The sequence below is a fragment of the Ctenopharyngodon idella genome, chromosome 2 (assembly GCF_019924925.1).
Source record: "Ctenopharyngodon idella isolate HZGC_01 chromosome 2, HZGC01, whole genome shotgun sequence".
In the NCBI taxonomy this organism is placed as follows: Eukaryota; Metazoa; Chordata; class Actinopteri; order Cypriniformes; family Xenocyprididae; genus Ctenopharyngodon; species Ctenopharyngodon idella.
The window spans coordinates 16,827,840-16,851,091 of record NC_067221.1 but is presented as its reverse complement, the minus strand read 5'-3'; the positions used below and the strand labels follow the sequence as shown (position 1 = coordinate 16,851,091).

The 23,252-nt window shown below is 37.4% G+C and overlaps 2 protein-coding genes across 4 annotated transcripts in view; both read right to left on the bottom strand.

Annotated features, from left to right (window-relative positions):
* abca4b (ATP-binding cassette, sub-family A (ABC1), member 4b) overlaps positions 1–5,665 on the bottom strand; it is a 55,054-nt gene extending 49,389 nt beyond the window's left edge. The window contains 5 exon segments of the mRNA XM_051875663.1: positions 354–481; positions 1,829–1,968; positions 4,000–4,141; positions 4,296–4,389; positions 5,600–5,665. Coding sequence (XP_051731623.1) covers positions 354–481; positions 1,829–1,968; positions 4,000–4,141; positions 4,296–4,389; positions 5,600–5,665 — 570 coding nt within the window.
* A 4,188-nt stretch (positions 5,666–9,853) lies between these two features.
* arhgap29b (Rho GTPase activating protein 29b) overlaps positions 9,854–23,252 on the bottom strand; it is a 37,161-nt gene continuing 23,762 nt past the window's right edge. For 2 of the 3 annotated variants that reach the window (XM_051915056.1, XM_051915071.1), the window contains 17 exons: positions 22,580–22,735; positions 22,426–22,490; positions 21,758–21,868; positions 21,587–21,667; positions 21,343–21,510; positions 20,802–20,939; positions 20,079–20,269; positions 19,452–19,624; positions 18,233–18,364; positions 17,230–17,328; positions 16,581–16,744; positions 16,305–16,493; positions 16,077–16,214; positions 15,133–15,359; positions 13,895–14,186; positions 12,277–12,379; positions 9,854–11,673 (listed from right to left, as the gene is read on the bottom strand). In XM_051915056.1, the coding sequence (XP_051771016.1) occupies positions 10,760–11,673; positions 12,277–12,379; positions 13,895–14,186; positions 15,133–15,359; positions 16,077–16,214; positions 16,305–16,493; positions 16,581–16,744; positions 17,230–17,328; positions 18,233–18,364; positions 19,452–19,624; positions 20,079–20,269; positions 20,802–20,939; positions 21,343–21,510; positions 21,587–21,667; positions 21,758–21,868; positions 22,426–22,490; positions 22,580–22,735 (3,341 nt within the window). In that variant the 3' untranslated portion in view covers positions 9,854–10,759. The remainder of the gene's footprint in view (positions 11,674–12,276; positions 12,380–13,894; positions 14,187–15,132; positions 15,360–16,076; positions 16,215–16,304; positions 16,494–16,580; positions 16,745–17,229; positions 17,329–18,232; positions 18,365–19,451; positions 19,625–20,078; positions 20,270–20,801; positions 20,940–21,342; positions 21,511–21,586; positions 21,668–21,757; positions 21,869–22,425; positions 22,491–22,579; positions 22,736–23,252) is intronic. The other variant, XM_051915064.1, reaches the window with a different exon arrangement.

The following is a 23,252-nucleotide window of genomic DNA, read 5'->3' as shown; positions in this document are numbered from 1 at the left end:
ATCAAAGCAGCCTACTTAAGAGTGCTTGAATCACTGAGACAATGGACTGCACAATAAGTCAGCATGTGTGTGAGAGGCCAGCGTGAAACAAAAGAAGACATACGTCACCAAGACAATGACATACAACCTCAGGAAGGGCTCTCAGTGACTGTTAAACACCATAAAACACAACACAAACCTACTAGATTTTGCTGGAAACATCTAGTGAGTCCCCATAGGAGTGTATGAGGATGTGACTGTGTGGCAAGATTCTTGTTGCAGTGGAAGCTGTTAAAGCATTTATGATAACAAACGTCTCACAAGAGAAGCAGCCATTGTGTTTTTAAAAAGCAGGAAAATTTGCCACAACTTACTTGCTCCACCCGCACTAGCGCATTTGTAAGATCATGCACCACAGCTTCTGAAAGCCCAACGTCCCGCAGTAGGAATGATGTTAGAGTCTCGTCGTCCTTCAGAATGTCTTCCACTTTCAGTCCTTTACCTAAATGCACAGGGGAAAGGAAAGGACATGGAGGAAAATATATGATTAAACATCAATGTACTGTAAAGGGGGAAAAAAACTGAGTATCAGTAATGGAAACTACATTTTTATAATGAAAATGTTAGAAAATGTGAGTGCCTGTGCAAAACGCACAGGCTCAATTTTTCACTCAATTTTTTGTCCAGACAAAAATCGTAAGTCCAAGCCAAATTCAAGTTCATAAAAGATTTGTTTTAGATCATAAAAATTGCTTTCTTAAACTAAATCCTTTAAAACTTTTACTTGAGATTCAAGTAAACAAATACAAATATTCCCTTTTTTGTGGCCTAGTTACATACGAAATGGGAAGAATGCATTCCACACCTTCTTAACTGAAGCACTCTTAACATTGCAGCAGTGTGCTGATCAGCGTGTATAATGACTTTGACATATATTCACTCAGAGGACAAACTGTGCTGACAAAGTGCTTCAATGGATCACTTGATCACTGAATTCTTTGCTGAAAGCTTTGTCGCTCAACAGCACTCTGTGCTGAAAGGTTACGACATGGGGGTCGTGTGTGGAGAAAGTGCTGACAGATCTAACTAATTCACTCCAGTTAAAGGTGTTTAGAGATGAACTAATAGTGCTGTTACTTGTATAAAAGATATGATAAGACATATTATGAAAATATTATCATATGACATTAAAAAGATGCAAATTATAACTGTGATAAGAGATGAAAAATTTGCTTTTGCCAAGTAGGTTGTAGAATGTGTCTCTGGATCAAAATCCTAATTGGTCCTAGAACATTTCTGGAATATATATATATTATATATACTGTTTTAAACTGATAATAATAATAATAATAAATGTTTCTAGAGCAGAACATCAGCATATTAGAATGATTTCTGAAGGATCATGTGACACTGAAGACTGACGTAATGATGCTGAAAATTCAGCTTTACCATCACAGGAATAAATTACATTTTAAAATATATTCGAATAGAAAGCAATTGTTTTAAATTATGACCTAACAAGGAACAATAATATTTCACAATATTACTGTTTTTACCATATTTTTATCAAATAAAATAATAATATTTTCCTAAAAAATACATTCCCAAAGTGGAAAAATTCACATCATCTATTAAGAAAGACTTGGGTTCGCCTTCACACTAAGGTCTAGTCATCAACCCATTAGAGGGAGCAGGAAAAGGAAACAGGTATGAGAGGAATGGAAGCACAAAAGAGGAAATGCCCACTCTCTCCATCCATCACTCAGATCCATTAAAGAGGTCCCATCAGTTCCTCTTAGGGGGCAGGGTTAACGGGTCAGACAGCAGACGCTCCCCATGCTCTACATACCTGCCACCAGCTCAGGATTGGTGCGCAGCGTCTCCATGAAGTTGCTCATGACAGTGACTTCACGCCACAGACGACCGAGCTGATGGAACTCAGTGTCGTTGAACATCAGCTCCTGAGAATCCATGTAAAACCGTGCCAGTCTAAGGAGGGCAGAAAGAAATGAGTAACAACGATAGACTGGAACTGGGATTGGAAGTCCATTAAAAACAAACACTTCCCAGCTAACAGGGAGCATTCTCAGAACTTAGCTAATGTTGTGGCAAGGTTCTCTCAAAGTTACAGTACGAAAGAACATTCTTCCAGTAAAGTTAATAAAACATTCCTTCAAGAGTATCTGGTCTTTATAATGTTCTTAAAAACTATCGTTCATAGAATGTTTTTACCTGAAACGCTTAGTTTGATGTTCACCAAATGTTTTTAAAATGTTACTACTTGTTTCATTATGTGAGGAAAACATTGAAAAGTAAAATTCCCTTAATGTTTGCAAAATGATAAAATGGAATGTTTCCTTTTCAGTTCACATCACTGTAAAACCGAACAGTGAAATTAATTTAATGAAATGAGTTTGTTTCACTCAAATAATAATGAAAGTTCATTGTGCTTAACAGAAAAAAGTTGTGTGAACTCAAACTTTGACTGTAGTAAGCTGAACTTGATATGATTGAGTTGCAGCAGATTTCTAATTCCCAGTATGCTTTGTGTCAGACTGTATAAGGAAAATAAATTCCACCGCTCTCGGCCCCACCCCACTTGTCACAAAAATTTTAAGTTCTACTAACTTAAAAAAATTTGCTTGTTTACTTAAATGTTTTGAGTATTCTGAACTTATTGAGTTTTACAGTGCTCCTGTTCTGTCATCATTGTTTTGTACCAATGTTAGTTTTTGCTTAGTCTTATGTAACTTTATTACTTTGAGTTTGATGAACTTAAACCATTAAAGGCAATCGATTTCCTCAATCCATTTAAGTCGCTATATAGTTGCTAAGACTTTAGATTTTAGCAAGAGTTAGAGTTAGAGTTAGATTTTTGTTACCTGAATTCAAACTGAATGAGTGGAATAAACTTAAAACCTTTAAGTTGAGTTTACGCTAATGATTGACTAAACACTAAAATATAAGTGAATTTAACTTAATGTATGAGTATACAGTAGTCATACTTATTGGTTTTAAAACTTAAATAGTTTAAGGCAATCGGTTTCCTCAAATGGTTTGAGTTACCGTAACTTATCGGGTTTTACGGTGCAAGAAAAAACATTTTTATAACTTAATGATAAACATTAGCAAAATGTTTAGAGAACATATTTTGTTAGTTGTCCCAACATTTTAAGTCCCAACATTTTATGGTATTAAAGGGTTAGTTCACCCAAAAATGAAAATTATGTCATTAATTACTCACCCTCATGTCGTTCCACACCCGTAAGATCTTTGTTCTTTGTTCATCTTCGGAACACAAATTAAGATATTTTTGATGAAATCTGATGGCACAGTGAGGCCTCTATCGCCAGCAAGATAATTAACAGTTTCAGATGCCCAGAAATCTACTAAAGACACATATAAAACAGTTAATGTGACTATTAACTGTTAGAAACAAAAGATTTGTAAAGCTTTGAAGCTTCATGAAGCAGTGTTTTGAAATTGCCCATCACTAGATATTGTTGAATAAAGTCGTTATTTTGTTTTTTTGGCACACAGAAAGTGTTCTCGTCACTTTATAACATTAAGGTTGAACCACTGTAGTCACATGAACTGTTTTAAATACATCTTTAGTACCTTTTTGGGCACTGAAAGTGATCATTATCTTGCTGGCAATGAAGGCCTCACTAAGCCATCAGATTTTATCAAAAATATCTTAATTTGTGTTCTGAAGAGGAACGAAGGTCTTACGGGTGTGGAACGACATGAGAGTAAGTAATTAATGACAGAATTTTCATTTCTGGGTGAACTAACCCTTTAACTTGAGAGAGAGAGAGAGAAAAAAAAAAGCTTTCTAATGGGATAAGACTAAATTTACAATCCCAACTCTTTGTTGCACATCCTGCAAAACTCCTCTGCGGAAACATTTTTGGTCCAAACTGAATTGTGTCAGAGGACTATCTCTGAATGCCTACAACACAACATGTCCTAGATAGGAAAATATTCCAGATTTGAGCTGTGGAGGAGTGTCTGACTCACATGGAGTTGTGGTAGTTGGAAACGACCCCAGGTGACTCTCCTCGAGTTTGATGGCGAAAACATGGGTTATTAGCATTGCAGAAAATCCCTTGGATCCAAGGCAGGATTCCCGTTGAGGGCATAGCCTTGCTGGGAAAATGACCTGCATTTACAGATATCATGAGCAAGTCCTCAGTCACCACAGACAGATGTTGAAGGAAACTTTTTATTATTTGAAAACTCTTATCTTTATCATTATCTGGCTGTGAGTGTGACATTGACAGGAGCTAACAATATACTTTAATGTGTATTCTTACATTCATGTTGGCGATACAGGGGATTTGCTCTTCGTAGCCAAACAAGTCCAATGAATAAAACCACAGGCCACAGAATCTCAACCAGGAAGCGAATCTGTGCACAAAACAAGAGAGCAGTATGCTCAGAAACACATCAGATCTAGGATGTAGGATTGTAGCAATGTTGGTAACACTTTGTAATCCAACAATATATTACAATCTATTACCTAACATAATTAGGTATCATGAAAAACAATACTACTTTTTACTATTTACTAATTACATAAATAAATACTGTATATACCACTTATAGCATTTAATGTTAATAAAATATTATTTTATACATTAATGCATTTTTAACATTTCAAGTTGTACAAACTAATAAACAATCTAACTCTAATATAAATTAAAAATGCCAAAAACACAAAATGAAGATGTAAACTGAATTATATTTCTCTCCCCCCTCTCAATAAATTTAGTTTTTATTATTCTCAAATTCTGTTAATAAAAAAGCAGCTTTTGTCATAATTACCACAGAAATACAAGAAATATCTTAGTCTATATATGGGCCTCGATTACTAAATGCTGTAATAAATTACAGGTCCTTGTTATGTAATAAATGCATTATGTATTATGACCTAACAAGGAACAATAATTTATTAAAGTATAATGCATTCATTTTAAAGAATTGAATAAGGATGCACAATATGCAAAAATTTTGAACAGTACAATAATTATTTTCATGATATGGCCAATAACTGATAAATGGTCAATATTAAAATTCTATACTATTTTGTCTAAATAAATTGAAAAGAAAACACTAAAAACTAAAATTGTTTTGAATTTAAGCATCAACATTATAATGTACAGTATGACAAAATGGATATTCATTTTCAGATAGGGGTAATCCAACTGTAAATATATGCAAAATGATGAAGTAAAATGAAATATCCAATATTGACCAATAAATCTAAAATTCTCTAAAATCATCAATAGAACTGATTGAACTGTACTGAAAAGTGTTGCCCTGTTGTTAAACAAATAATAGCAGACAATAAATTATGCACATAATGTACTAAAAATAAACTTTGAACATTCTGAAGCACAGCAAACAATCTTTCAAAACAGTTTTCAGCCTCAGAGTCTTATATTTTTGTGTGGCATGTCACACCTCATTGCCTAAATCCTGCACTCAGAACCAAATTTTTGAGGCTTGTATCACATGATATAAACAGAGAGCTCTAAATATAAGCTGTCTTGAGGCTTTAGAAACTACAGCCTGCGATGATGATTGTTTTGTGTCCCGGTGAATCGGTTAATTGTACCTTTTGTCTCTTGCGGAGTGTCCAGTTTTTCCAGAGCAGCAGACGGATCTGGCTGCTTGTGTTCATGGCTCCAACTTAACCCCTCGTAGGGGTCACCAAGATACAACAAACCTGGCAACACATCACATACTTCACACTCACAATCAACCTGACAGAAAACTTGCAGAACTGTTGTATAGGAATTCAAGTGACAGATATTGTAGAGCTTTACATGTGACCATGTGATCAGATTTTAGATGACCAGCAGTCTTCCTTTATAAAAAGTGTTTAGAGACTTTGTCATGTGATATTGGGTCACAAATCTTTAAAGAAAATATGGGCCTAGCATTGAACCACTGAACTATTTTGAGCCACAGCAATGACTACTACAGCAAGACCAAAACAGCACAGCAGTCACAGACAGAGCTGTTATTATGTCTGTTAGACGTCTAATTTTCCACAGTGATCTTTTTACACAAACACTGATTAAAGCTCTTTAAGTTCAGGTTCAGATACAAATGTCTCATCTTACGGAGTCTCTTTTAACAGACATATTATGAGTATACTTGATCTTTATGGCTAAATGAATATAAAAGAATAAAAAGAACAAATAATATGCATTGTCCACTGAGGCTAACTTTAACCTGTCGTGAATGTACACTACCGTTCAAAGGTTTGGTGTTAGTAAGATTTTGAAGGTGTTTTTGAAAGAAGTCTCTTATGCTCACCAAGGCGGCATTTATTCGATCAAAAATACAGTAAAAACTGTAATATTTTGACTGTTATTAAAATAACCAGTTTCGATTTAAATACATTTTAAAATGTAATTTATTTCTGTGATGGCAAAGCTGAATTTTCAGCATCATTAATACAGTCTTCAATGTCACATGATCTTTCAGAAATCATTCTAATATGCTGATTTGCTGCTTAAGAAACAGTTCTTATTATTATCAATGTTGAAAACGAATGTGCTGCTCAATATTTTTGAGGAATCTGTGATATATTTTTTTCTGGATTCTTTGACAAACATTAAGTTCAAAAGAACGGCATTCGTTTGAAATAAAAATCTTGCTAAATTATGTCTTTTAACACTTTTGATTAAATGAATGTATCCTTGCTGAATAGAAGTATTAAAAAAAAACAATAATAATAATAAAAAATAAAATCTTACTGAACAAACTTTTGGACGGTAGTGTATGACCAAAAATGGTATACTTACTTCAGTGCTGAAAAGATTTGAGTCCCTCAACATTCGTATATAAAGGTACATAATTACAGTCCATGACAGTCGCTGAAACACAACAGCCAAACTTGCTGCTCCTGACTGACTCATGTGATACAACTAATCTGATTGCCTTAATCTGCAGGGTTAACATGGCCATCAACAAAGCCCTCCATTTTAAAATGACTACTATTTATTTACAAGTACATGTGGGGGATTGATGATGCATTAGGAGATACTGTTAATGTGTGTTATGTTATATTAAGTATTACATGGACATTTGGAGAATATGTGCTATATTTTGTATCCTATTTCTGCTTCTGTGTTTGTTGGATGAGTCAGAGCTGAGCAGCTCAGTGCTGGAGCTCAGGTGACATGTCTAATTAGGGATGAGGAGGGACAGAGTCTGTCCCGGACAGTTACAGATACACAGGGAGTGAGAACAATAGGCAAGCTCTGTAAACAGGACACTGGTCTGGTCTCCCCCTGAAATACAGCAGCTAAACTAACCTTTGACATGAAATATTGTACATGCTCACCTGATTAAATCATAATAAATGCTGTTTAAATGTAGTATTTCTTTTTTTAATTAGTAGTGTTTGCTAAAGCAGGAATCACTGCTTTAGGAATCAAGTTTTACACTAAAAATGGTGTAGAATTTTTTTCCGCAATTAATTACAAAGAAACGACAAGTAACATTGAAAAAACATGAAAGTTTAAAGCAGGAAGACTGAAATAGTTTTTTTTTTTTTTTTTTTTTGGTAAAACATACTCCAATATTCTTTGCTTTATTCGAAAAATAATTTTTATTGTACGGTATTTTTTTGTCGTCATTATTATTATTATTTTTTTAAAGTTTTTTTTTTTTTTTAATTTTCTATTTAGTTTTAATCTATTTATAATTTCAGTTTTAGTTTTTAAGGGTTAGTTCACCCAAAAATGAAAATCATTTACCCTCATGTCGTTCCAAATCCAAACTCTTTAGAACACAAACGAAGATATTTTTAATGAAATCTGAGCCATTTCTGTCCCTCCATTAACAGCTACGCCATTACCTCTTTCACGCTTCAAAAAGTTTATAAAGAGATTGTAAAACAAATTCATATGAATTAAGCAGTTTAGTCCAAATTTTCTGAAGAGACAAAATCACTTTATATCATGAACAGACTGAATTTAGGCTTTCATTCAAATATAAACAAACATTGATCAGCAAACAGTAAACAGTAGTCAGCCAAACCTTCTTGACGCGTCAGAACAAACCTCATTAGTTCTTGAGGAAGCTCAAACGTGCTGAATCACACAAGAATGAACCTCATTGGTTCTTGCGGAAGCTCAAACGTGCTGTGTAACACGAGAATGAAGCTCATTGGTACTTGTGGAAGCTCAAATGTGCTGAATCACATGAGAACGAATCTCATTGTTTCTTGCGGAAGCTCAAACGTGCTGCGTAACGCACGAGAACGAACCTCATTGGTTCTTGCGGAAGCTCAAACGTGCTGAATCACACGAGAATGAACCTCATTGGTTCTTGCGGAAGCTCAAATGTGCTGCGTAACGCAAAACGATGAACCTCACTGGTTCTTGTGGAAGCTCAAACGTGCTGAATCACACAAGAATGAACCTCATTGGTTCTTGCGGAAGCTCAAACGTGCTGTGTAACACAAGAATGAAGCTCATTGGTACTTGTGGAAGCTCAAATGTGCTGAATCACATGAGAACGAACCTCATTGGTTCTTGCGGAAGCTCAAACGTGCTGCGTAACGCACGAGAACGAACCTCATTGGTTCTTGCGGAAGCTCAAACGTGCTGCGTAACGCACGAGAACGAACCTCATTGGTTCTTGCGGAAGCTCAAACATGCTGCGTAACGCACGAGAACAAACCTCATTGGTTCTTGCGGAAGCTTAAATGTGCTGCGTAACGCACGAGAACGAACCTCATTGGTTCTTGCGGAAGCTCAAATGTGCTGCGTAATGCAAAACGATGAACCTCACTGGTTCTTGCGGAAGCTCAAACGTGCTGAATCACACGAGAATGAACCTCATTGGTTCTTGCGGAAGCTCAAACGTGCTGCGTAACACAAGAATGAACGTCATTGGTACTTGTGGAAGCTCAAACGTGCTGCGTAACACAAGAATGAACGTCATTGGTACTTGCGGAAGCTCAAACGTGCTGAATCACACGAGAATGAACCTCAATGGTTCTTGCGGAAGCTCAAACGTGCTGAATCACACGAGAATGAACTTCATTGGTTCTTGCGGAAGCTCAAACGTGCTGCGTAACACAAGAATGAACGTCATTGGTACTTGTGGAAGCTCAAACGTGCTGCGTAACACAAGAATGAACGTCATTGGTACTTGCGGAAGCTCAAACGTGCTGAATCACACGAGAATGAACCTCATTGGTTCTTGCGGAAGCTCAAACGTGCTGAATCACACGAGAATGAACCTCATTGGTTCTTGCGGAAGCTCAAACGTGCTGCGTAACACAAGAATGAACGTCATTGGTACTTGCGGAAGCTCAAACGTGCTGAATCACACGAGAATGAACCTCATTGGTTCTTGCGGAAGCTCAAACGTGCTGAATCCCACACGAGAATGAACCTCATTGGTTCTCACACGTCAAGCAAGCATTCTTGAGCTACCGTTTATTATAACTTAAACATTTTATTTTTAGTGCCGACTCGACAATTCTAATTTTAATTTTTTTAAGCTTTTCATCTAATATTTATATTTTATTTCAGCTTTATTCCAATAAACAAAATTGATTATTATAACTAGTTTTAGTTTTAGTTAACAATAACAACACTGGGAGGGACTCAAACATAACGGTGACAACTATATTATACTTATTTGATTGGAGCCAGTAATAAACCACCAGTAATATACCAACACCTTAGCGACCACATAGCAATGCCCTGGCACCCACCCTAGCATCACAGTGGCCACTCATATTTCATTGTGAACATTAAAAAAATGTAGTCTTCATATTTAATCCACTTTTACAGGCAAATGGACAAAACAGAAAAGAAAAAAAGGGCAGAAAATATAAAAATAGTTTTAACTAAATATTTAATCTGCAAACATGTCGCACGTCTTCAAGAATTGTTGGTATGTTTATCGTATGTTTATGGCAGAAGGTTATGTGTACAAAATGAAAACAAATGCATATATAACTCTGAAATAAAACAGATGCACTTGCACAGCCTAAAACACGCACGAGCAGAAGTGTTTCTGAGAGACAAACTATAAAACAAAACAAAACAAAACAAAAAACAGCCGGCAGTAACTGTATTACCTCACGCGAAGGCAGTGATGATGCGGTGGTTAGGCTTAGCAAGTGCATCATAGTGAACAGGTTGGCATACATTTACAGACAATACTATACACACTCCTGTTGAGTTCATACAATTATTACACAGAACTTCTGACTTTAATAACACATTAATATAACTGATTATTTAATGATATAGAAGTGTCTCTTGAAACCTCTGGATGGCCATTTTATCACAATGAAGGAGATAATGAGAATGAAACACATTTGGCATAAACGTTCAGTAACAATATACAAAAATAACATAAAAGAGTGCTCACTTACGGTTAAGTGAATGTCACAAATGTTTTGGACCTTTGCTGATATTTCCGGCTCAAACAGTAGCTTAAAGGGACATTAACAAACATCTATTCAATTCACAGAGACGTTTCACCTCTCCTGTAATATTTTTGCCCTTTCTCAAAGGGATATTAAAACAATTTCATATATACAGTATGGCACAAAAAAGACATACAGATACATACATATACAGCCGTAGACAGATCTACTAGACTATTAAAATTGACCTTGTGAGGACTGTGGAGGAATCAGTCACTTTGTCACATATCAGGAGAATACTGTACCAGGCGTGACAAAAAATGCCCTAGAGGACAACCCTAGAAGCCAACAGATTTAGTTTTTTATTTTTTAAACAAAATGGGCCTCTCGCTGCTCCAGCTCCTGCATACGGCGACTGCGTCTCTGATAGAGGGGTTTGGCATCTGTTGGGCTGAGCTCCTCAGCGCTGGAGCCTGGAGACTGAGGGGGCGAAAGCATGATGGGGCTTTGCGAGTCGCTTTCCGACAGTCCTTCTTCCGCTCCTCCTGATACAGTGCTTGTTATTGTTGTAAAAGTCGGCTTGGCCGTTGGAGCGATAGTCACCGGTGTTGTTGGTGTGGTGGGGGGTGTCGTCACTGCTGTGGAGACTGTCGCAACATTTGAAGAGGATGCTGTTGTTAATATGGTAATGGCTGTTGTGTAAACAGCTCCTGTGGTAGTGGTTGGTAATGACCTGATTTGGCTTCCTGATGGAGGTCTATAGAACGTTCCAGGAGGGGGTTTTAGTGTCCGTGGTGCTCGGAAGGTTATTGGAGCCACGATGGACTGGCTTGTACCATCTTTTCTAGCAGCAATGCTGTGGGGTACAACGCTAATTTCAGATGCTTTTGGCACACCAGAGGGTGGCAGGTTGGCCACTATCATTGCAGTTCTGGGTGTCACGTCGTAATGTCTGTACTGTTTGTCCCAGGTCCTCCTCAGCGTCTGAGTGTCGATTAAGGGGTTCCTGTAATAGTTTGAGAGTCGTGGTGTCGAAGGTTTCTCCGGTTCGGGATTCTCTTGAATGGTGGCAGGCGAGTGTTCATGCTCCACAGCGTTGCGGCTGTTGACCTCGTTGAGCAGTCGGTCCACAGGCATGCTGATGGGTCGAGACACCGGCTTGGAGCGCTGGGGACGCAGCTGCACCAATCGGCTGCTGGCACTGGGCCGGCTTATCACTGATGTGGACTTATGCATGTCCACAGGAGCTGAGTCAACCCCATTGATATCTGAACCCTCACCTGCTGGAGAGAAAAAAATACTCTTAAAATTAATTTATACAAACTATTCAAACAAAAGAGACTCCCAGTAACCTCTTAATGCATTTAAAATCTGAACAGTCATAACTTAACATTTTTCAACTAAAACCATCTTGTATTTGAACAAAAACTGAATGCACAAAGCTTTCAAAGTTTTGAATGTTATTGTGTTATTACCATGTTATTACTAAATTTACTCAATTTTTATTAATGAATTTATTTTTACATTTTTTACATTTTACATGAACTACAGAAAAACCACTTGTTGCAGGATGTTTTGTTGCAATATTAGAAATAATATTTGAATATATCATTAAATTATATTTGTAAGAACACATCTTCTGAGAATTACCAATATTAACTCTTTGAAATCAATAGATTTAATTCTTTTGAACTTATAACTCAATTCCTTAAAAAGTCCAAGTTTATTCATTTAATTTTGATTTATTGTATTATCAATTATTAATATTATTATGTTTCAAAGAAAATACATTGATTTTACCGGCAAAGCTTTCAGATAAACTGCTATGCTGCCATGGTTCATCAGGATTGATTTTACCAAAGATGAGCAGAGACACTCATACTAACCAGGTGTTTGTGCTCTATCATCCCCTGTCTTCATTTCCTTCACTTCCTCCACAAGCTGTGCAGAGGTAATCACAGATGAGTGTCTCTTGTAGACTTTCCCACTCTGTATGAAGAATAAACACAGATCACAAATCATAAACTATGGGGTGGGGGGAAAAATCAATTCACATATGAATCACAATCATCCTCTACCGCCTTACATCTATTCACAAATTTCAAAAATCGATTATTACATTTCTTTAACTTTGCAGTACTACTTAAGTTACTGATACGTTATAGTGTTATTAATCATAATAAGGCACGAAAAAGGACTCAATGCAGTGCTTGCACTGATGGACACACAGCCGAAGCGCAAGCACAGATGCCGCCTCTCAGACGCGTGAGATCCTGAATTCAGTTCTCTTTCACAGCTTATTGAGCTTGCAGGGTCAAATACACACAAAATTATGCCAAAACGCACATCGTGTGGGGCATTCGCGTAAACACAGTCTGTAATGTCCTACGCAAACAGTTAGGAGAAAAACGGATGTGTAATAGTCTAATGTAATATTAGATCCCAGCATTCATTCTTAAAGGGACAGCAGCCTCATAAACTGTTGCCGTCTGTTTCATTTATGTTAATAAAAAAAAAAACAATAAAAATAAAAAAAATAACTCACTGCTTTTGACTGAATCACTTTTGTATTTTTAATATGAAGCAATTTATATTTAATTAATAGAGTGAAGACTATACAGTGTTTTATTTTTACATTTGATTATTCAATTTCTATAGTATTTCTTACTACATGTTAAATAAACCTAGGCCTGAAAAGCTTAAAAGTTTATTTAATTTGTATATTGTTTTCTATTGTATTTGTCCTATTGTTTGTAATTTGCTTCTTTGATTATATATATATATATATTATATATTTATTTTTTTTAATTTTTTTTTTTATAAATAAAATTGCCTGCTTTGCTTTATTACAGAAGACTGCCAGTCATGTGTGTGTTAATAGTTGCAGTCAGCTTAAATGGCATTTGTTTTATATTATTATAATATATAAATATATATATTATATATAATATAATGGTAACACTTTAGTATAGGGAACACATATAAACTACTAGCTACGACTTTTCCCTCAATAAACTCCTAATTTACTGCTTATTAATAGTGAGTAAGGAAGCTGTTAAGTTTAGGTATTGGGTAGGATTAAGAATGTAGAATAAAATCATGCAGAATAAGGCATTAATATGTGCTTAATAAGTACTAATAAATAGCCAATATTCTAGTAATATGCATGCTAATAAGCAACTAGTTAAAAGACCCTAAAATAAAGTGTTACCAATATAATATATTCAGTTGGATTTTTTTCTTCAAGACCTATTAAATTGTGTACCACAGTCAAATAAGAAAAGTAACACAAAACAGTAAAATGGAATGAAATCTATGCATATATCTAATCGAAATATGATTCAAAATCGAGAATCGTTTTTTAATCGAATCGTGACCTCAAGAATGGTTTTGAATCTAATTGTGAGGTGCTCAAAGATTCCCACCCCTATCATAAACATAATATTTCCTAAAAATGTCCTTAAAGCAAGTGCGGTCTAGCTTCCATTCTCTGTCCCATCTCACCTCTTTGATATCCATGAGAGATCGGGAGTGGCGGCTGAGTTTTGGCTCTTTGTCCTGGATGTTGGGCACAATGGAAGTAGGATTGGTGGGAGACATAGGGCTGAGGGGGACATCAAAGATCATTTGGTGGTAATTGATGAGCAGCTCCACCATGCGGGCCTGGTGAGGGTAGTCAACCAGAGAGGACAGCGACACTTCTGCCTCCAACTGCCTGGGCTTGATGAGCGTGGGACCGAAGATGATACCCAGGTTACTAGCTGTCATCTTGTTCTCCTCAGATTGCTCTGTTACTCTGTAGAAAACAATGATGTTTTGGAGCGCTGGATTTATATTTCACTCTCACTAAACACATTTAAGGGTTTCAAACAACAAGTAATGAAAAACAGATTCTGACAATGGATTCCTACGGAGCCCCTAAAGGGACTTTGCAAAAAAAAAAGAAAAAAAGAAATATATATATATAGACACTTACAGAAACTTATCTCGTGCTCACACGGTACAATTTCTGTTTTATTTATACTGTCTTTAACATATTTCCTTTGTGCGTCACTGCCATTTTACTATGAAGAAAACGAGAGTATGGACGCACATGAATTAATAAAGATATATTTACACTAAATTTGGCTTTCGTTAGGTTTCGCTGTTAAATATCACAGCCTTATGTCCGCTTTAAAGCATTCTCTGTGACGGCCGAAAAACCACACCGTGAAATGGGCTAATGGCTCAATACTGTTGTGTGCATTGTCCTATTTGCCAAGTTCAAGGGTCCATTAAAAAAAAAAGAAGGCTGATACAGTAAAAAGTGCTCAAAATCTGGCTTTCGTTAGGGCAGTGCGTCATATTTCAGGTTTTGTTTACATCAGCATGGGTTTGAAAATCCCATTTCAATGGTTCACACTCATGCCATCAAGAAATTCGCTATGAATATTCCCAAAGTTGGAATGCTTCGCTTTACAATGATGCCAAACTTGTGCTAAAGGGGGAAAAATACCCGGTAATTTTTGCGTCATATTTCAGGTTTTGTTTACATCAGCATACAAGAGCACGCAAATAAATTACAGTGCGCATGTGAGAAGTTTCTTGTGAGCAAGAGATAAGTCTCTCGTGTGGATGAGAAATTCTGTATATTTTTTATTTTTGCAAATTTCCCTTTAAGGGCTCCGTAGATTTCTGTTTTTTTACTACATTATTTTTTTTTTTTCAATAGATGCTTATGTTTATGGTTTGTGTTAGCAAACCTGTGCAGATGTGTGATGAGGAACTGCAGGGTTTTGTAATGAGCTCCAGGAAGCTGGCGAAGGAGGTCTCTAATTTTGAAGAGAACTCTTTTAAGCTCAATGCTGAGGCACAGCTGCTCCCCTGTTGATTTCTCTTTAGCCGAGTCAGTTTCATCCAGGTTCTGAGTCTCTTTTGCCAGCCCAATGACATCATTATAATACCGATACAGAATCAACGGCTCTGGCAACTGAAAAACATTTTGTTTGGCAATGTCAATTAACAAAAAGTTAGAGTTAAAAAAAAAATTCTAAATGAGAAGAGCAATGGAAGTTATAGAGCTATAGAGTTCAACAATGCCACCCACTTTTTCAGCAGCGTTGGTTCCAGAAGTATATTTTCCATTCATTTCTCCAATATGGATTTCAAAGAAGTCTTCGTCAAAGTGTTATAAGCCATAAACCAAGCCAACCAACTACGAAGTGAATCATAACATTACAAACTTTAATCTGAAGCAAAAAAGTATTTGAAAATCTGACAAAAATACAAAGGTACAAGACTGTGTACCTAACGGCTTTAGTGATAGAAAGAACTACAATCCTATTGTGAACAGCATAATCAAATTAAAAACAATGGAGAAATATAAAACTACTCATTTAAAGATGTTGATGTAGGTTTATATTTATCCATCATTTTTATTTCGATTATGTCATTTGCAATGCTTCACGGTCTTGTAGCTTTGTCTTTTTATTTGATTTTCAAATACGTTTCTGCTTTAAAATCAAAGTGTGTAATATTGTGAATCACCTAATAGCTGGTTGGTTTGGTTCATGGCTTATAACGTTAATGAAGACTTTTAAAAAGTCCGAAACCATGGACGTTAAAAAAACGGGCGGGTACTGTTGCACTCTAATATGTCAAGTTTCATAAAGACATGATGAAACTGGGATTATTTGTCCCACCACACCTGTCTTAGGTAAAGCTTGAGCACGTTGCTTATGTCATGTGGGTGGAGGTCAGAAAGCTCCACTAAGTCCTTTCCGTTCTCAAAGGCCTGGCACAGCTTTTCCACACGAGACTTCGCCCCATTCACCCGATAAATGCCCTTGAAATGCACCGAAAGTCGGAGTCATTCAAAAGATGACTCAAACATTGAATTAAAGCAATTCCTTTAAGTTGCATCTTAATTCTTTACCTTAATGTTCAGGGCACGGCTCTCGATTTCTGAGGTGCATTTTTTGATGATGAAGGGGATGCCATCAAGACTGTTCTTAGCTACTTGGGCGAAGTCAATCCCAAACAGGTGCAGTCTACCCTGGAGCTTCTTATGACCACACTGAATGGCAAGAGTCTCCAGGCATTTCTTGTGACAGGCCAAGGAGCACTACGGAATAAGAGATTAGAGAATGACAAACGGCTCTACTGAACAATGTGAACTAAATCAGTGTGGGTGTTGATGATGATGACGTACCTCCTCACACTCAGCCCCGTGGAACATCACCAGACTGTCACACTCTCTGCATTTGGAAGGTGCTCTTAGTTTCCGCAACTTGTGGGTGAGCGCCGCTTTTGACATCTGAGCATTGCGGAAAGGGCCAGGAGAACTGGCCGTTTCCAACACCATCTCAGAGAGACCTGAGACGAGAAAAGACACAATGTGTTTCAAAAGCTAATTTGCAAATAGTTAAAAAACACTCTGCTGGCCCATTAACGAAGTACTGGTTTGGACATTGGATAATCAAGAGTCTTAAATGTGAGTGGGGATGGGAATTAAAGAAATGTAAATGATTCTGGTTTGCATTCCGATGAATGACTCTTTTAGTACTTTTGAGGAAGCACAATCCTCTCTCCATTTCCTCAAATGTATTTCCTAAGTCTAACATTTGTTTACATTCAGCAACTATTACTGAAATGTAACACTTTTGGTGGAGAGACAGGAACTGTTAACTGTGGCATTTTGCCAATGTCAACACCAAGCCCATCTGCGCAGCTGTACAGACAGCAAAAACAAGGGTGCGAGCAATTCAGCACTTGCATAATAAACATGAACCTGTGGTGTGTCACCACACATCTATGAACACAGACGACCACAATCACGCTATTCAGTTTGTATAACCAACCATTATCTGATGGGGAAGGGGGTTCCCTCTCATCCAGGTCATCTGCAGAAGACATAGTACCAGTTGAGGGAGTTCTGGGAAGCCTGCGTTTGAAATCCCCTTTAGCATGAAGACACACAAACACACAAATTAGATACTTTCGTCCTGCAGAGCACTTCTCCATTCTGTCAAATGAGAACTAGGTCAACCACTTTACAAGCAAAATTTACAAACGTGCTTAAACCGGCTATATTTTTATAGGAACTTCTCTGTAGGATTAAACTCTTGATAAAATATACAGGGCTCAACAATAAGAATGGCTGATACCATTAGACAGAGTGAAAGCATTTCAGGATGTCTGGCAAAACTGTCACATGCCTAATTAGGCCAGTGCTTATACTCTCACATCCAAATGATTTGTTTGTATGTCTGGTTTTCTGTGATGTTGTGAACATTGTTCAGGAAATTATGTTAAAGTCTGCTGATGGAATTATGTCACTAAGGTCACGTTTTCACGGGCTGATGTAAATGATGTTTTACATTCATGAATTTATAGCTGCCCCAACAGCTGCACATTACAAACTTTATAAATGATCTGCTGTAAACCATTTAATGAAAAATATGTTTCATGACATTTGTAAAAACATTTTGCTAAACAATAAAATGTTTACGTTATTTGGTAATGTTGGCAGGGAAAATAAAATAAAAAATAGTTGAAGTAGCAGTATATTGTTTAATGTCAGAACAGAATGAATAAATGAATGAAGGAAATCAATAAACAAATAAATAGGGGAAATAATATATTGTTTAATGCCAGCACAGAAAGCTATTTTTGGCAAGAACAAGGTGGAATGAATGATTAAATGAATGAATAAATAAATAAATATTATACAGAAAATGAACACTGATATAAGAAGCCATTTTCAGACGTGCTTGTTATATATTTTAAACAAAGTATTTCATATATAAGATGTCCCATAATGTGAAACAGATTGTAGGATGAAATGTGGGTCAGAAAAAGCACCTGGACTGGCTGTAGGAGAGTCCATGGAGCGAGACTCGCTGCTTCCCCCAGCACTCTCTGAGTCACTGCACATCCCTCCTCCGCCGGCACTGCCTAAACTCCAGGGCCGCTGTGAGCCCTGCGTCCTTGACGCTACAACACACAGAATTAACCTCAGAATTAAATTTCTTTGAAATCTCTAGTCTCTATATATAAAACTGGGGGACAAAATCCTGTTTGTGTTTGGGAGAATCAGCCTGTCTGAATGTTTCATTCAGTTCATAGCGTTCAACTGATGTTCTTGATTCTTTAGCTTAGTCATCCAGTCTGGATGCTCAGGCTGTAATCCAGCAGGCCGATGATGTCACAGCACCAGGGGCTTTTTGGAAGCTGAGAGCCGATCTGGGTATGGGCCGGTGAACGGCTAACACTGGGTAAAAAACCTACAGTGGACGTGTCAAGCTATAAAAATAACCTGTCCAGGATATTGAAGCTTGCCAAACAAATGTGCCTCATAGTTGCAAACATCTCAGGATATTGTTGAAGTGGAAAAAAAAAAAATAGTTTGGGGAAGGATTATTTGTTTGTCCAAACAATGGTAGAAGGGGAATTCTGTCATTATTGCTCTCATTCCATTTAGTGCCACGAAAATGTATCATTGCTGTTTACACCTGGTATTAAGATGCATTTTGGTCGATCGGATCACAAGTGGATGATTCTAAATACAGGTGTAAATGGGGTCTAAAACAATTTGAGCTTGTCGCATGTGACGCATTTCGAACAGCCACAAAAGATGACGGGATTTAAACTTTGTCGGCTGGAGACCCAAGTTTGGTTTGAAGACGAAAAACATACCAAGCGCAATGTTCTCTCACCATTCCTGATTCCTAACACACACTCACTGCATTCGGTGTGGTCTTGCAGCTGTCAGAGAAGAAACGAAAGCTGCTGCTCTCCATGTGTTTTTCTGTTGTCGGTGCATTCATGTGTAAATTGCATGAGCTAATTTTGTCCATTAGATGAAAAGATCTGAAAAATCCCATACATTTACCCACTCATAGACCCTCCCCTTGAAAAATCAGGACAGAAGTAGTCAAAAGTGGACAAAAGAGACAGATTAAAACACCAGGGAATGTGTCTCCCTCATCTACTTGTGATCCAATCGACCAAAATGCATCTTAATACCAGGTGTAAACAGGGCCTTAGTCAACAGCCTAGATTGAGATACAGCATCTCTTACCTTGCATGTCTGTACTGCTATTGGACCGTCTCTCTGCGATCTTGGGCTTGCAGGGTTGTACGGTACCCTCAACCTCATCTGCGCTGTGGTTATCCGCAGAGTTAACAGAACCCTGCGACAGGTTCCCATGGGACGAGCGGGTGCTACTTTGAGACCTCTTATGAAGGGACATTCTGGAAAGTAAGACACGTGTTAGCGCATGCTTTATAAAAATACTGCAGTCAAAATAGGCTGTGCAAAATCTCTGCTGATTGTCAAGTCAAGTCAAGTCACCTTTATTTATATAGCGCTTTTTACAATGTAGATTGTGTCAAAGCAGCTTTACATTGATAACTGGTACATTGTTTGACTGCACAGCAGCTCACATTGTAAAATGGGTTACTCAACAGACAAGCGTGAGATTTGAAAACACTGTAAAGAGATGTGATAGCACTGGCCAGTATGTTTGTACATGGGTGTGATTCAGAGGTCAAGCCGAAAAGCAGAGTTTGCACGGGGCAGTGATTACGGAGACCAGAACACTTGGGTAAACAACACGCCATGACCGGCGGTTGTTTCGTTCATCATTCTTCCTGAGGAAGACGCAAACAATGCACGGCTTGCATGGAAACTTGAGTGTGGACTAACCCCGTTTTTGAGGAAGTAGTGATGTCCTGAGACAGAGACTCCAGCCACACTCGCTCTTTAGGCAAGCTGCACACAAACTCAGAGTAGCGCTGGCCAGGCTCATACTTTTTGGCCTGTTCACTTAGAGCTTGGTAGTTGACAGACAGAGGCACAGTCTGAGCCTGCTGCATCTGGAACCAGTTCACTGTCACCTACAAAAGTTCATGAGAATAGTCAGTATGCAATAATAGGAAAAAGTGTTATTTATTTTCATGAAGGGCTGTGTCATTCAAAAGATTGGAGTCAGTAAGATTTTTTTTTTAATACTTTCAGCAAGGACGCATTAAACTAATCAAAAGTTTATAATGTAACAAGATTTCTATTTCAAATAAATGCTGTTCTTTTGAACTTATCAAAGAATCCTAAAAAAAAATGTATCACGGTTTCCTCAAAAATATAACCATTTTCAACATTGATAATGAGAAATGTTTTTTTGAGCAGCAAATCAGCATATTAGAAAGATTTCTGAAGGATCATGTGACACTGAAGACTGGAGTAATGATGCTGAAAATTCAGCTTTGACATCACAGAAATAAATTACATTTTAAAATTATTTTGCTGCATTTTTGATCACATAAATCCAGCATTGGTAAGCATATCAGACTTCTTTCAAAAACATTTAAAAATCTTACAGACCCCAAACTTTTGAACTATAGTGTTATACAGTGATGTTGTGATACAGACCGCTTTGAGAGTCAGGTCGCATTGGAAGACCAGCTTCCGAATCTGAGCGAGGATCTCACTCTTAGCGTTTGACAAGCCGACCTTCTTTGCCTCTAGATCGGCCACACAGGCTTTATACTGCTCCAGCGCTTCCTCTGCCTAGAGTCACCACAAAAACAGACCATAAGTCAAACAAAATAAAAGCATAGTGATTTTACTAGCCCGTTTTAAGACGCAGTATGTCATTAGCAGCACCTAACAGGTTTGCAAAAATTGCAATTTATGAAGAAATGTGTTCAGTGTGTGTTCAGTCAGTGTAGTTGCTAGAGTTGTTATAGCAACAGTAATGTTTAGATTATATGGCCAAATTTTCAGACGGTGCATCAGATGTTAAAGAAAAATCAAATTAATTCCCACAAACTCTGTGTTTCTTATTGCTGCTTTGATGCCCAGTAAACAAGGACTATGAAGGCAAGGGTGTGTGTGGGTTTGGGCAGTCTGTGATGGTGTTGGAGTTGAATTTAGAGCTTTAAAATTATTTATAGTGCAGTTTCTGCAGTACCTTCTGTAGGGCCTCTTCCTCCACCCTCCGTTTCTTCTCCAGAGTCCTGCCTCCTGCTGTCGGCTGCTCCTCCTCGGTGCGGCTGGTGGAGCTGCGTGCCTTCTCGTACTCCTCTTTCTTCTGCACCTTCAGCAACCTAGCCTTCTTCAAAGCACTCTCGGCCTCGCTCTGAAAACACACATTATTAAGCGCTATCGTTCTGAAGAAACGTTCAAATTCAAAGAATTCAAGTAATCATAGGTACCATTTTCTTCAGCTCTCTTTGCCATTGTTCCTTTATCTCTTTCCTCTGCTTGTCCAGGTCATTCTTGCGGGCCAGCAGTGGCTGTTGGAATTATGGGAATTGTATAGAATTATAGGAAATGATTTGTTAAATATTGAGCTAAAAGTATGCAGTACAGTCAACTGATTATACCTGTATGAATTTGTTTGTTTGAAGAGCTGCAGCCGTTTGGAGCAAAACATGATTGTACTCTATCTCATTTTTAAACGCAGAGACATAAATATCCCGGAACGGCATGTAGTCCTTTAGATAAAGACACACAGTCACACAATAACATCACTTAGAGGCCCAAAACCAAATACACTAACGTTCAAAAGTTTAGGGGTCAGTAAGATTATTTTAAAGAAAGAAGTCTCTTCATGTTCTATGGATTTATTTGATCAAAAATACAGTCAAAACGGTAATATTGTGAAATATTATTACAATTGTTTTAATATATTTTAAAATGCAATTTATTCCTGTAATGATAAAACTGAATTTTTAGCATCATTACTCCAGTCTTCAGTGTCACATGATCCTTCAGAAATCATTCTAATATGCTAATTTGATGCTCAAAAAACATTTATTTTTATTAATGTTAAACAGTTGTGCTGCTTAATATTTCAGTGTACAGTGACAACATTTATTTGAAATAGAAATCTTTTGTAACATTATAAATGCCTTTATTGTCACTTTTGATCAATTTAATGCATCTTTAATAAATAAATGATAAAACAAAATCATACTGACCCCAAATGTTTGAGCGGTAGTATACATAAACATTATATTTGATCAAAACAACGTACTAAAAAGACCATCACCTGCTGACTTGCTACTGCCTTTGCAGATTCTGCCATCTTGGCAAAACTTCTGGCACATTCCATGTCTGTAAAATACAGAGAGACCACATGAAACACTAAAGATCAACCCTGGAGATTCAAAACAAGTAAGATCAGGCTTTAAGAATGGACTGACCCAGGCTGAGGCGTTTCTCCACCCAGGCCAATACGTCTTTGGTGTATTTGGACCAGGCCTTGGCATAAAGCAAGGCCGACTCTACTCCACTGTCATTCTTCAGCAGAAGGAGGTCCACTTGCTCCACAGTGGACAGCTCTGGAGACAGAGCATGATCTAGAAACACACACCCAGAACATCGCATATGAACACACACAACCAAAAAAAAAAAATACATGCTCCACATTGTTTAAAAAGATTGCTGAAAATGCACAGAGGTACCCTTTGAAGACATTTACATTTCCTCAACCTCGTCTCTCCGCTCTCTAAAACTGTCATTTAAAATTTACTATTAAATGTTACTGCCTTATTTGGTTTATAAGCCAAAAGTTACAAGGCAAATTTTACAAGTTAGCCTTATTAAAGGCAGCGACAGCCTTCAAATTGGTGGCAGACTTGCTTTTAAGGGGACAAAATATTCTCCACCATAGCCATAAGAGATGTTTCTAAAACTGACACTATGGTAGCATTAGATGTATGTACGATATATTGCATGGCATGAGCGTGAGATCATGTCATAAAATTTATGCTTAACCTTCCCCAAATGCACTGACACGCAGCCGTGCTGAATCCAAGCACCCCGCCCAATAAGCCACATGTGGTTCCCATTCCTCACACAAACGTCCAAAAAAAC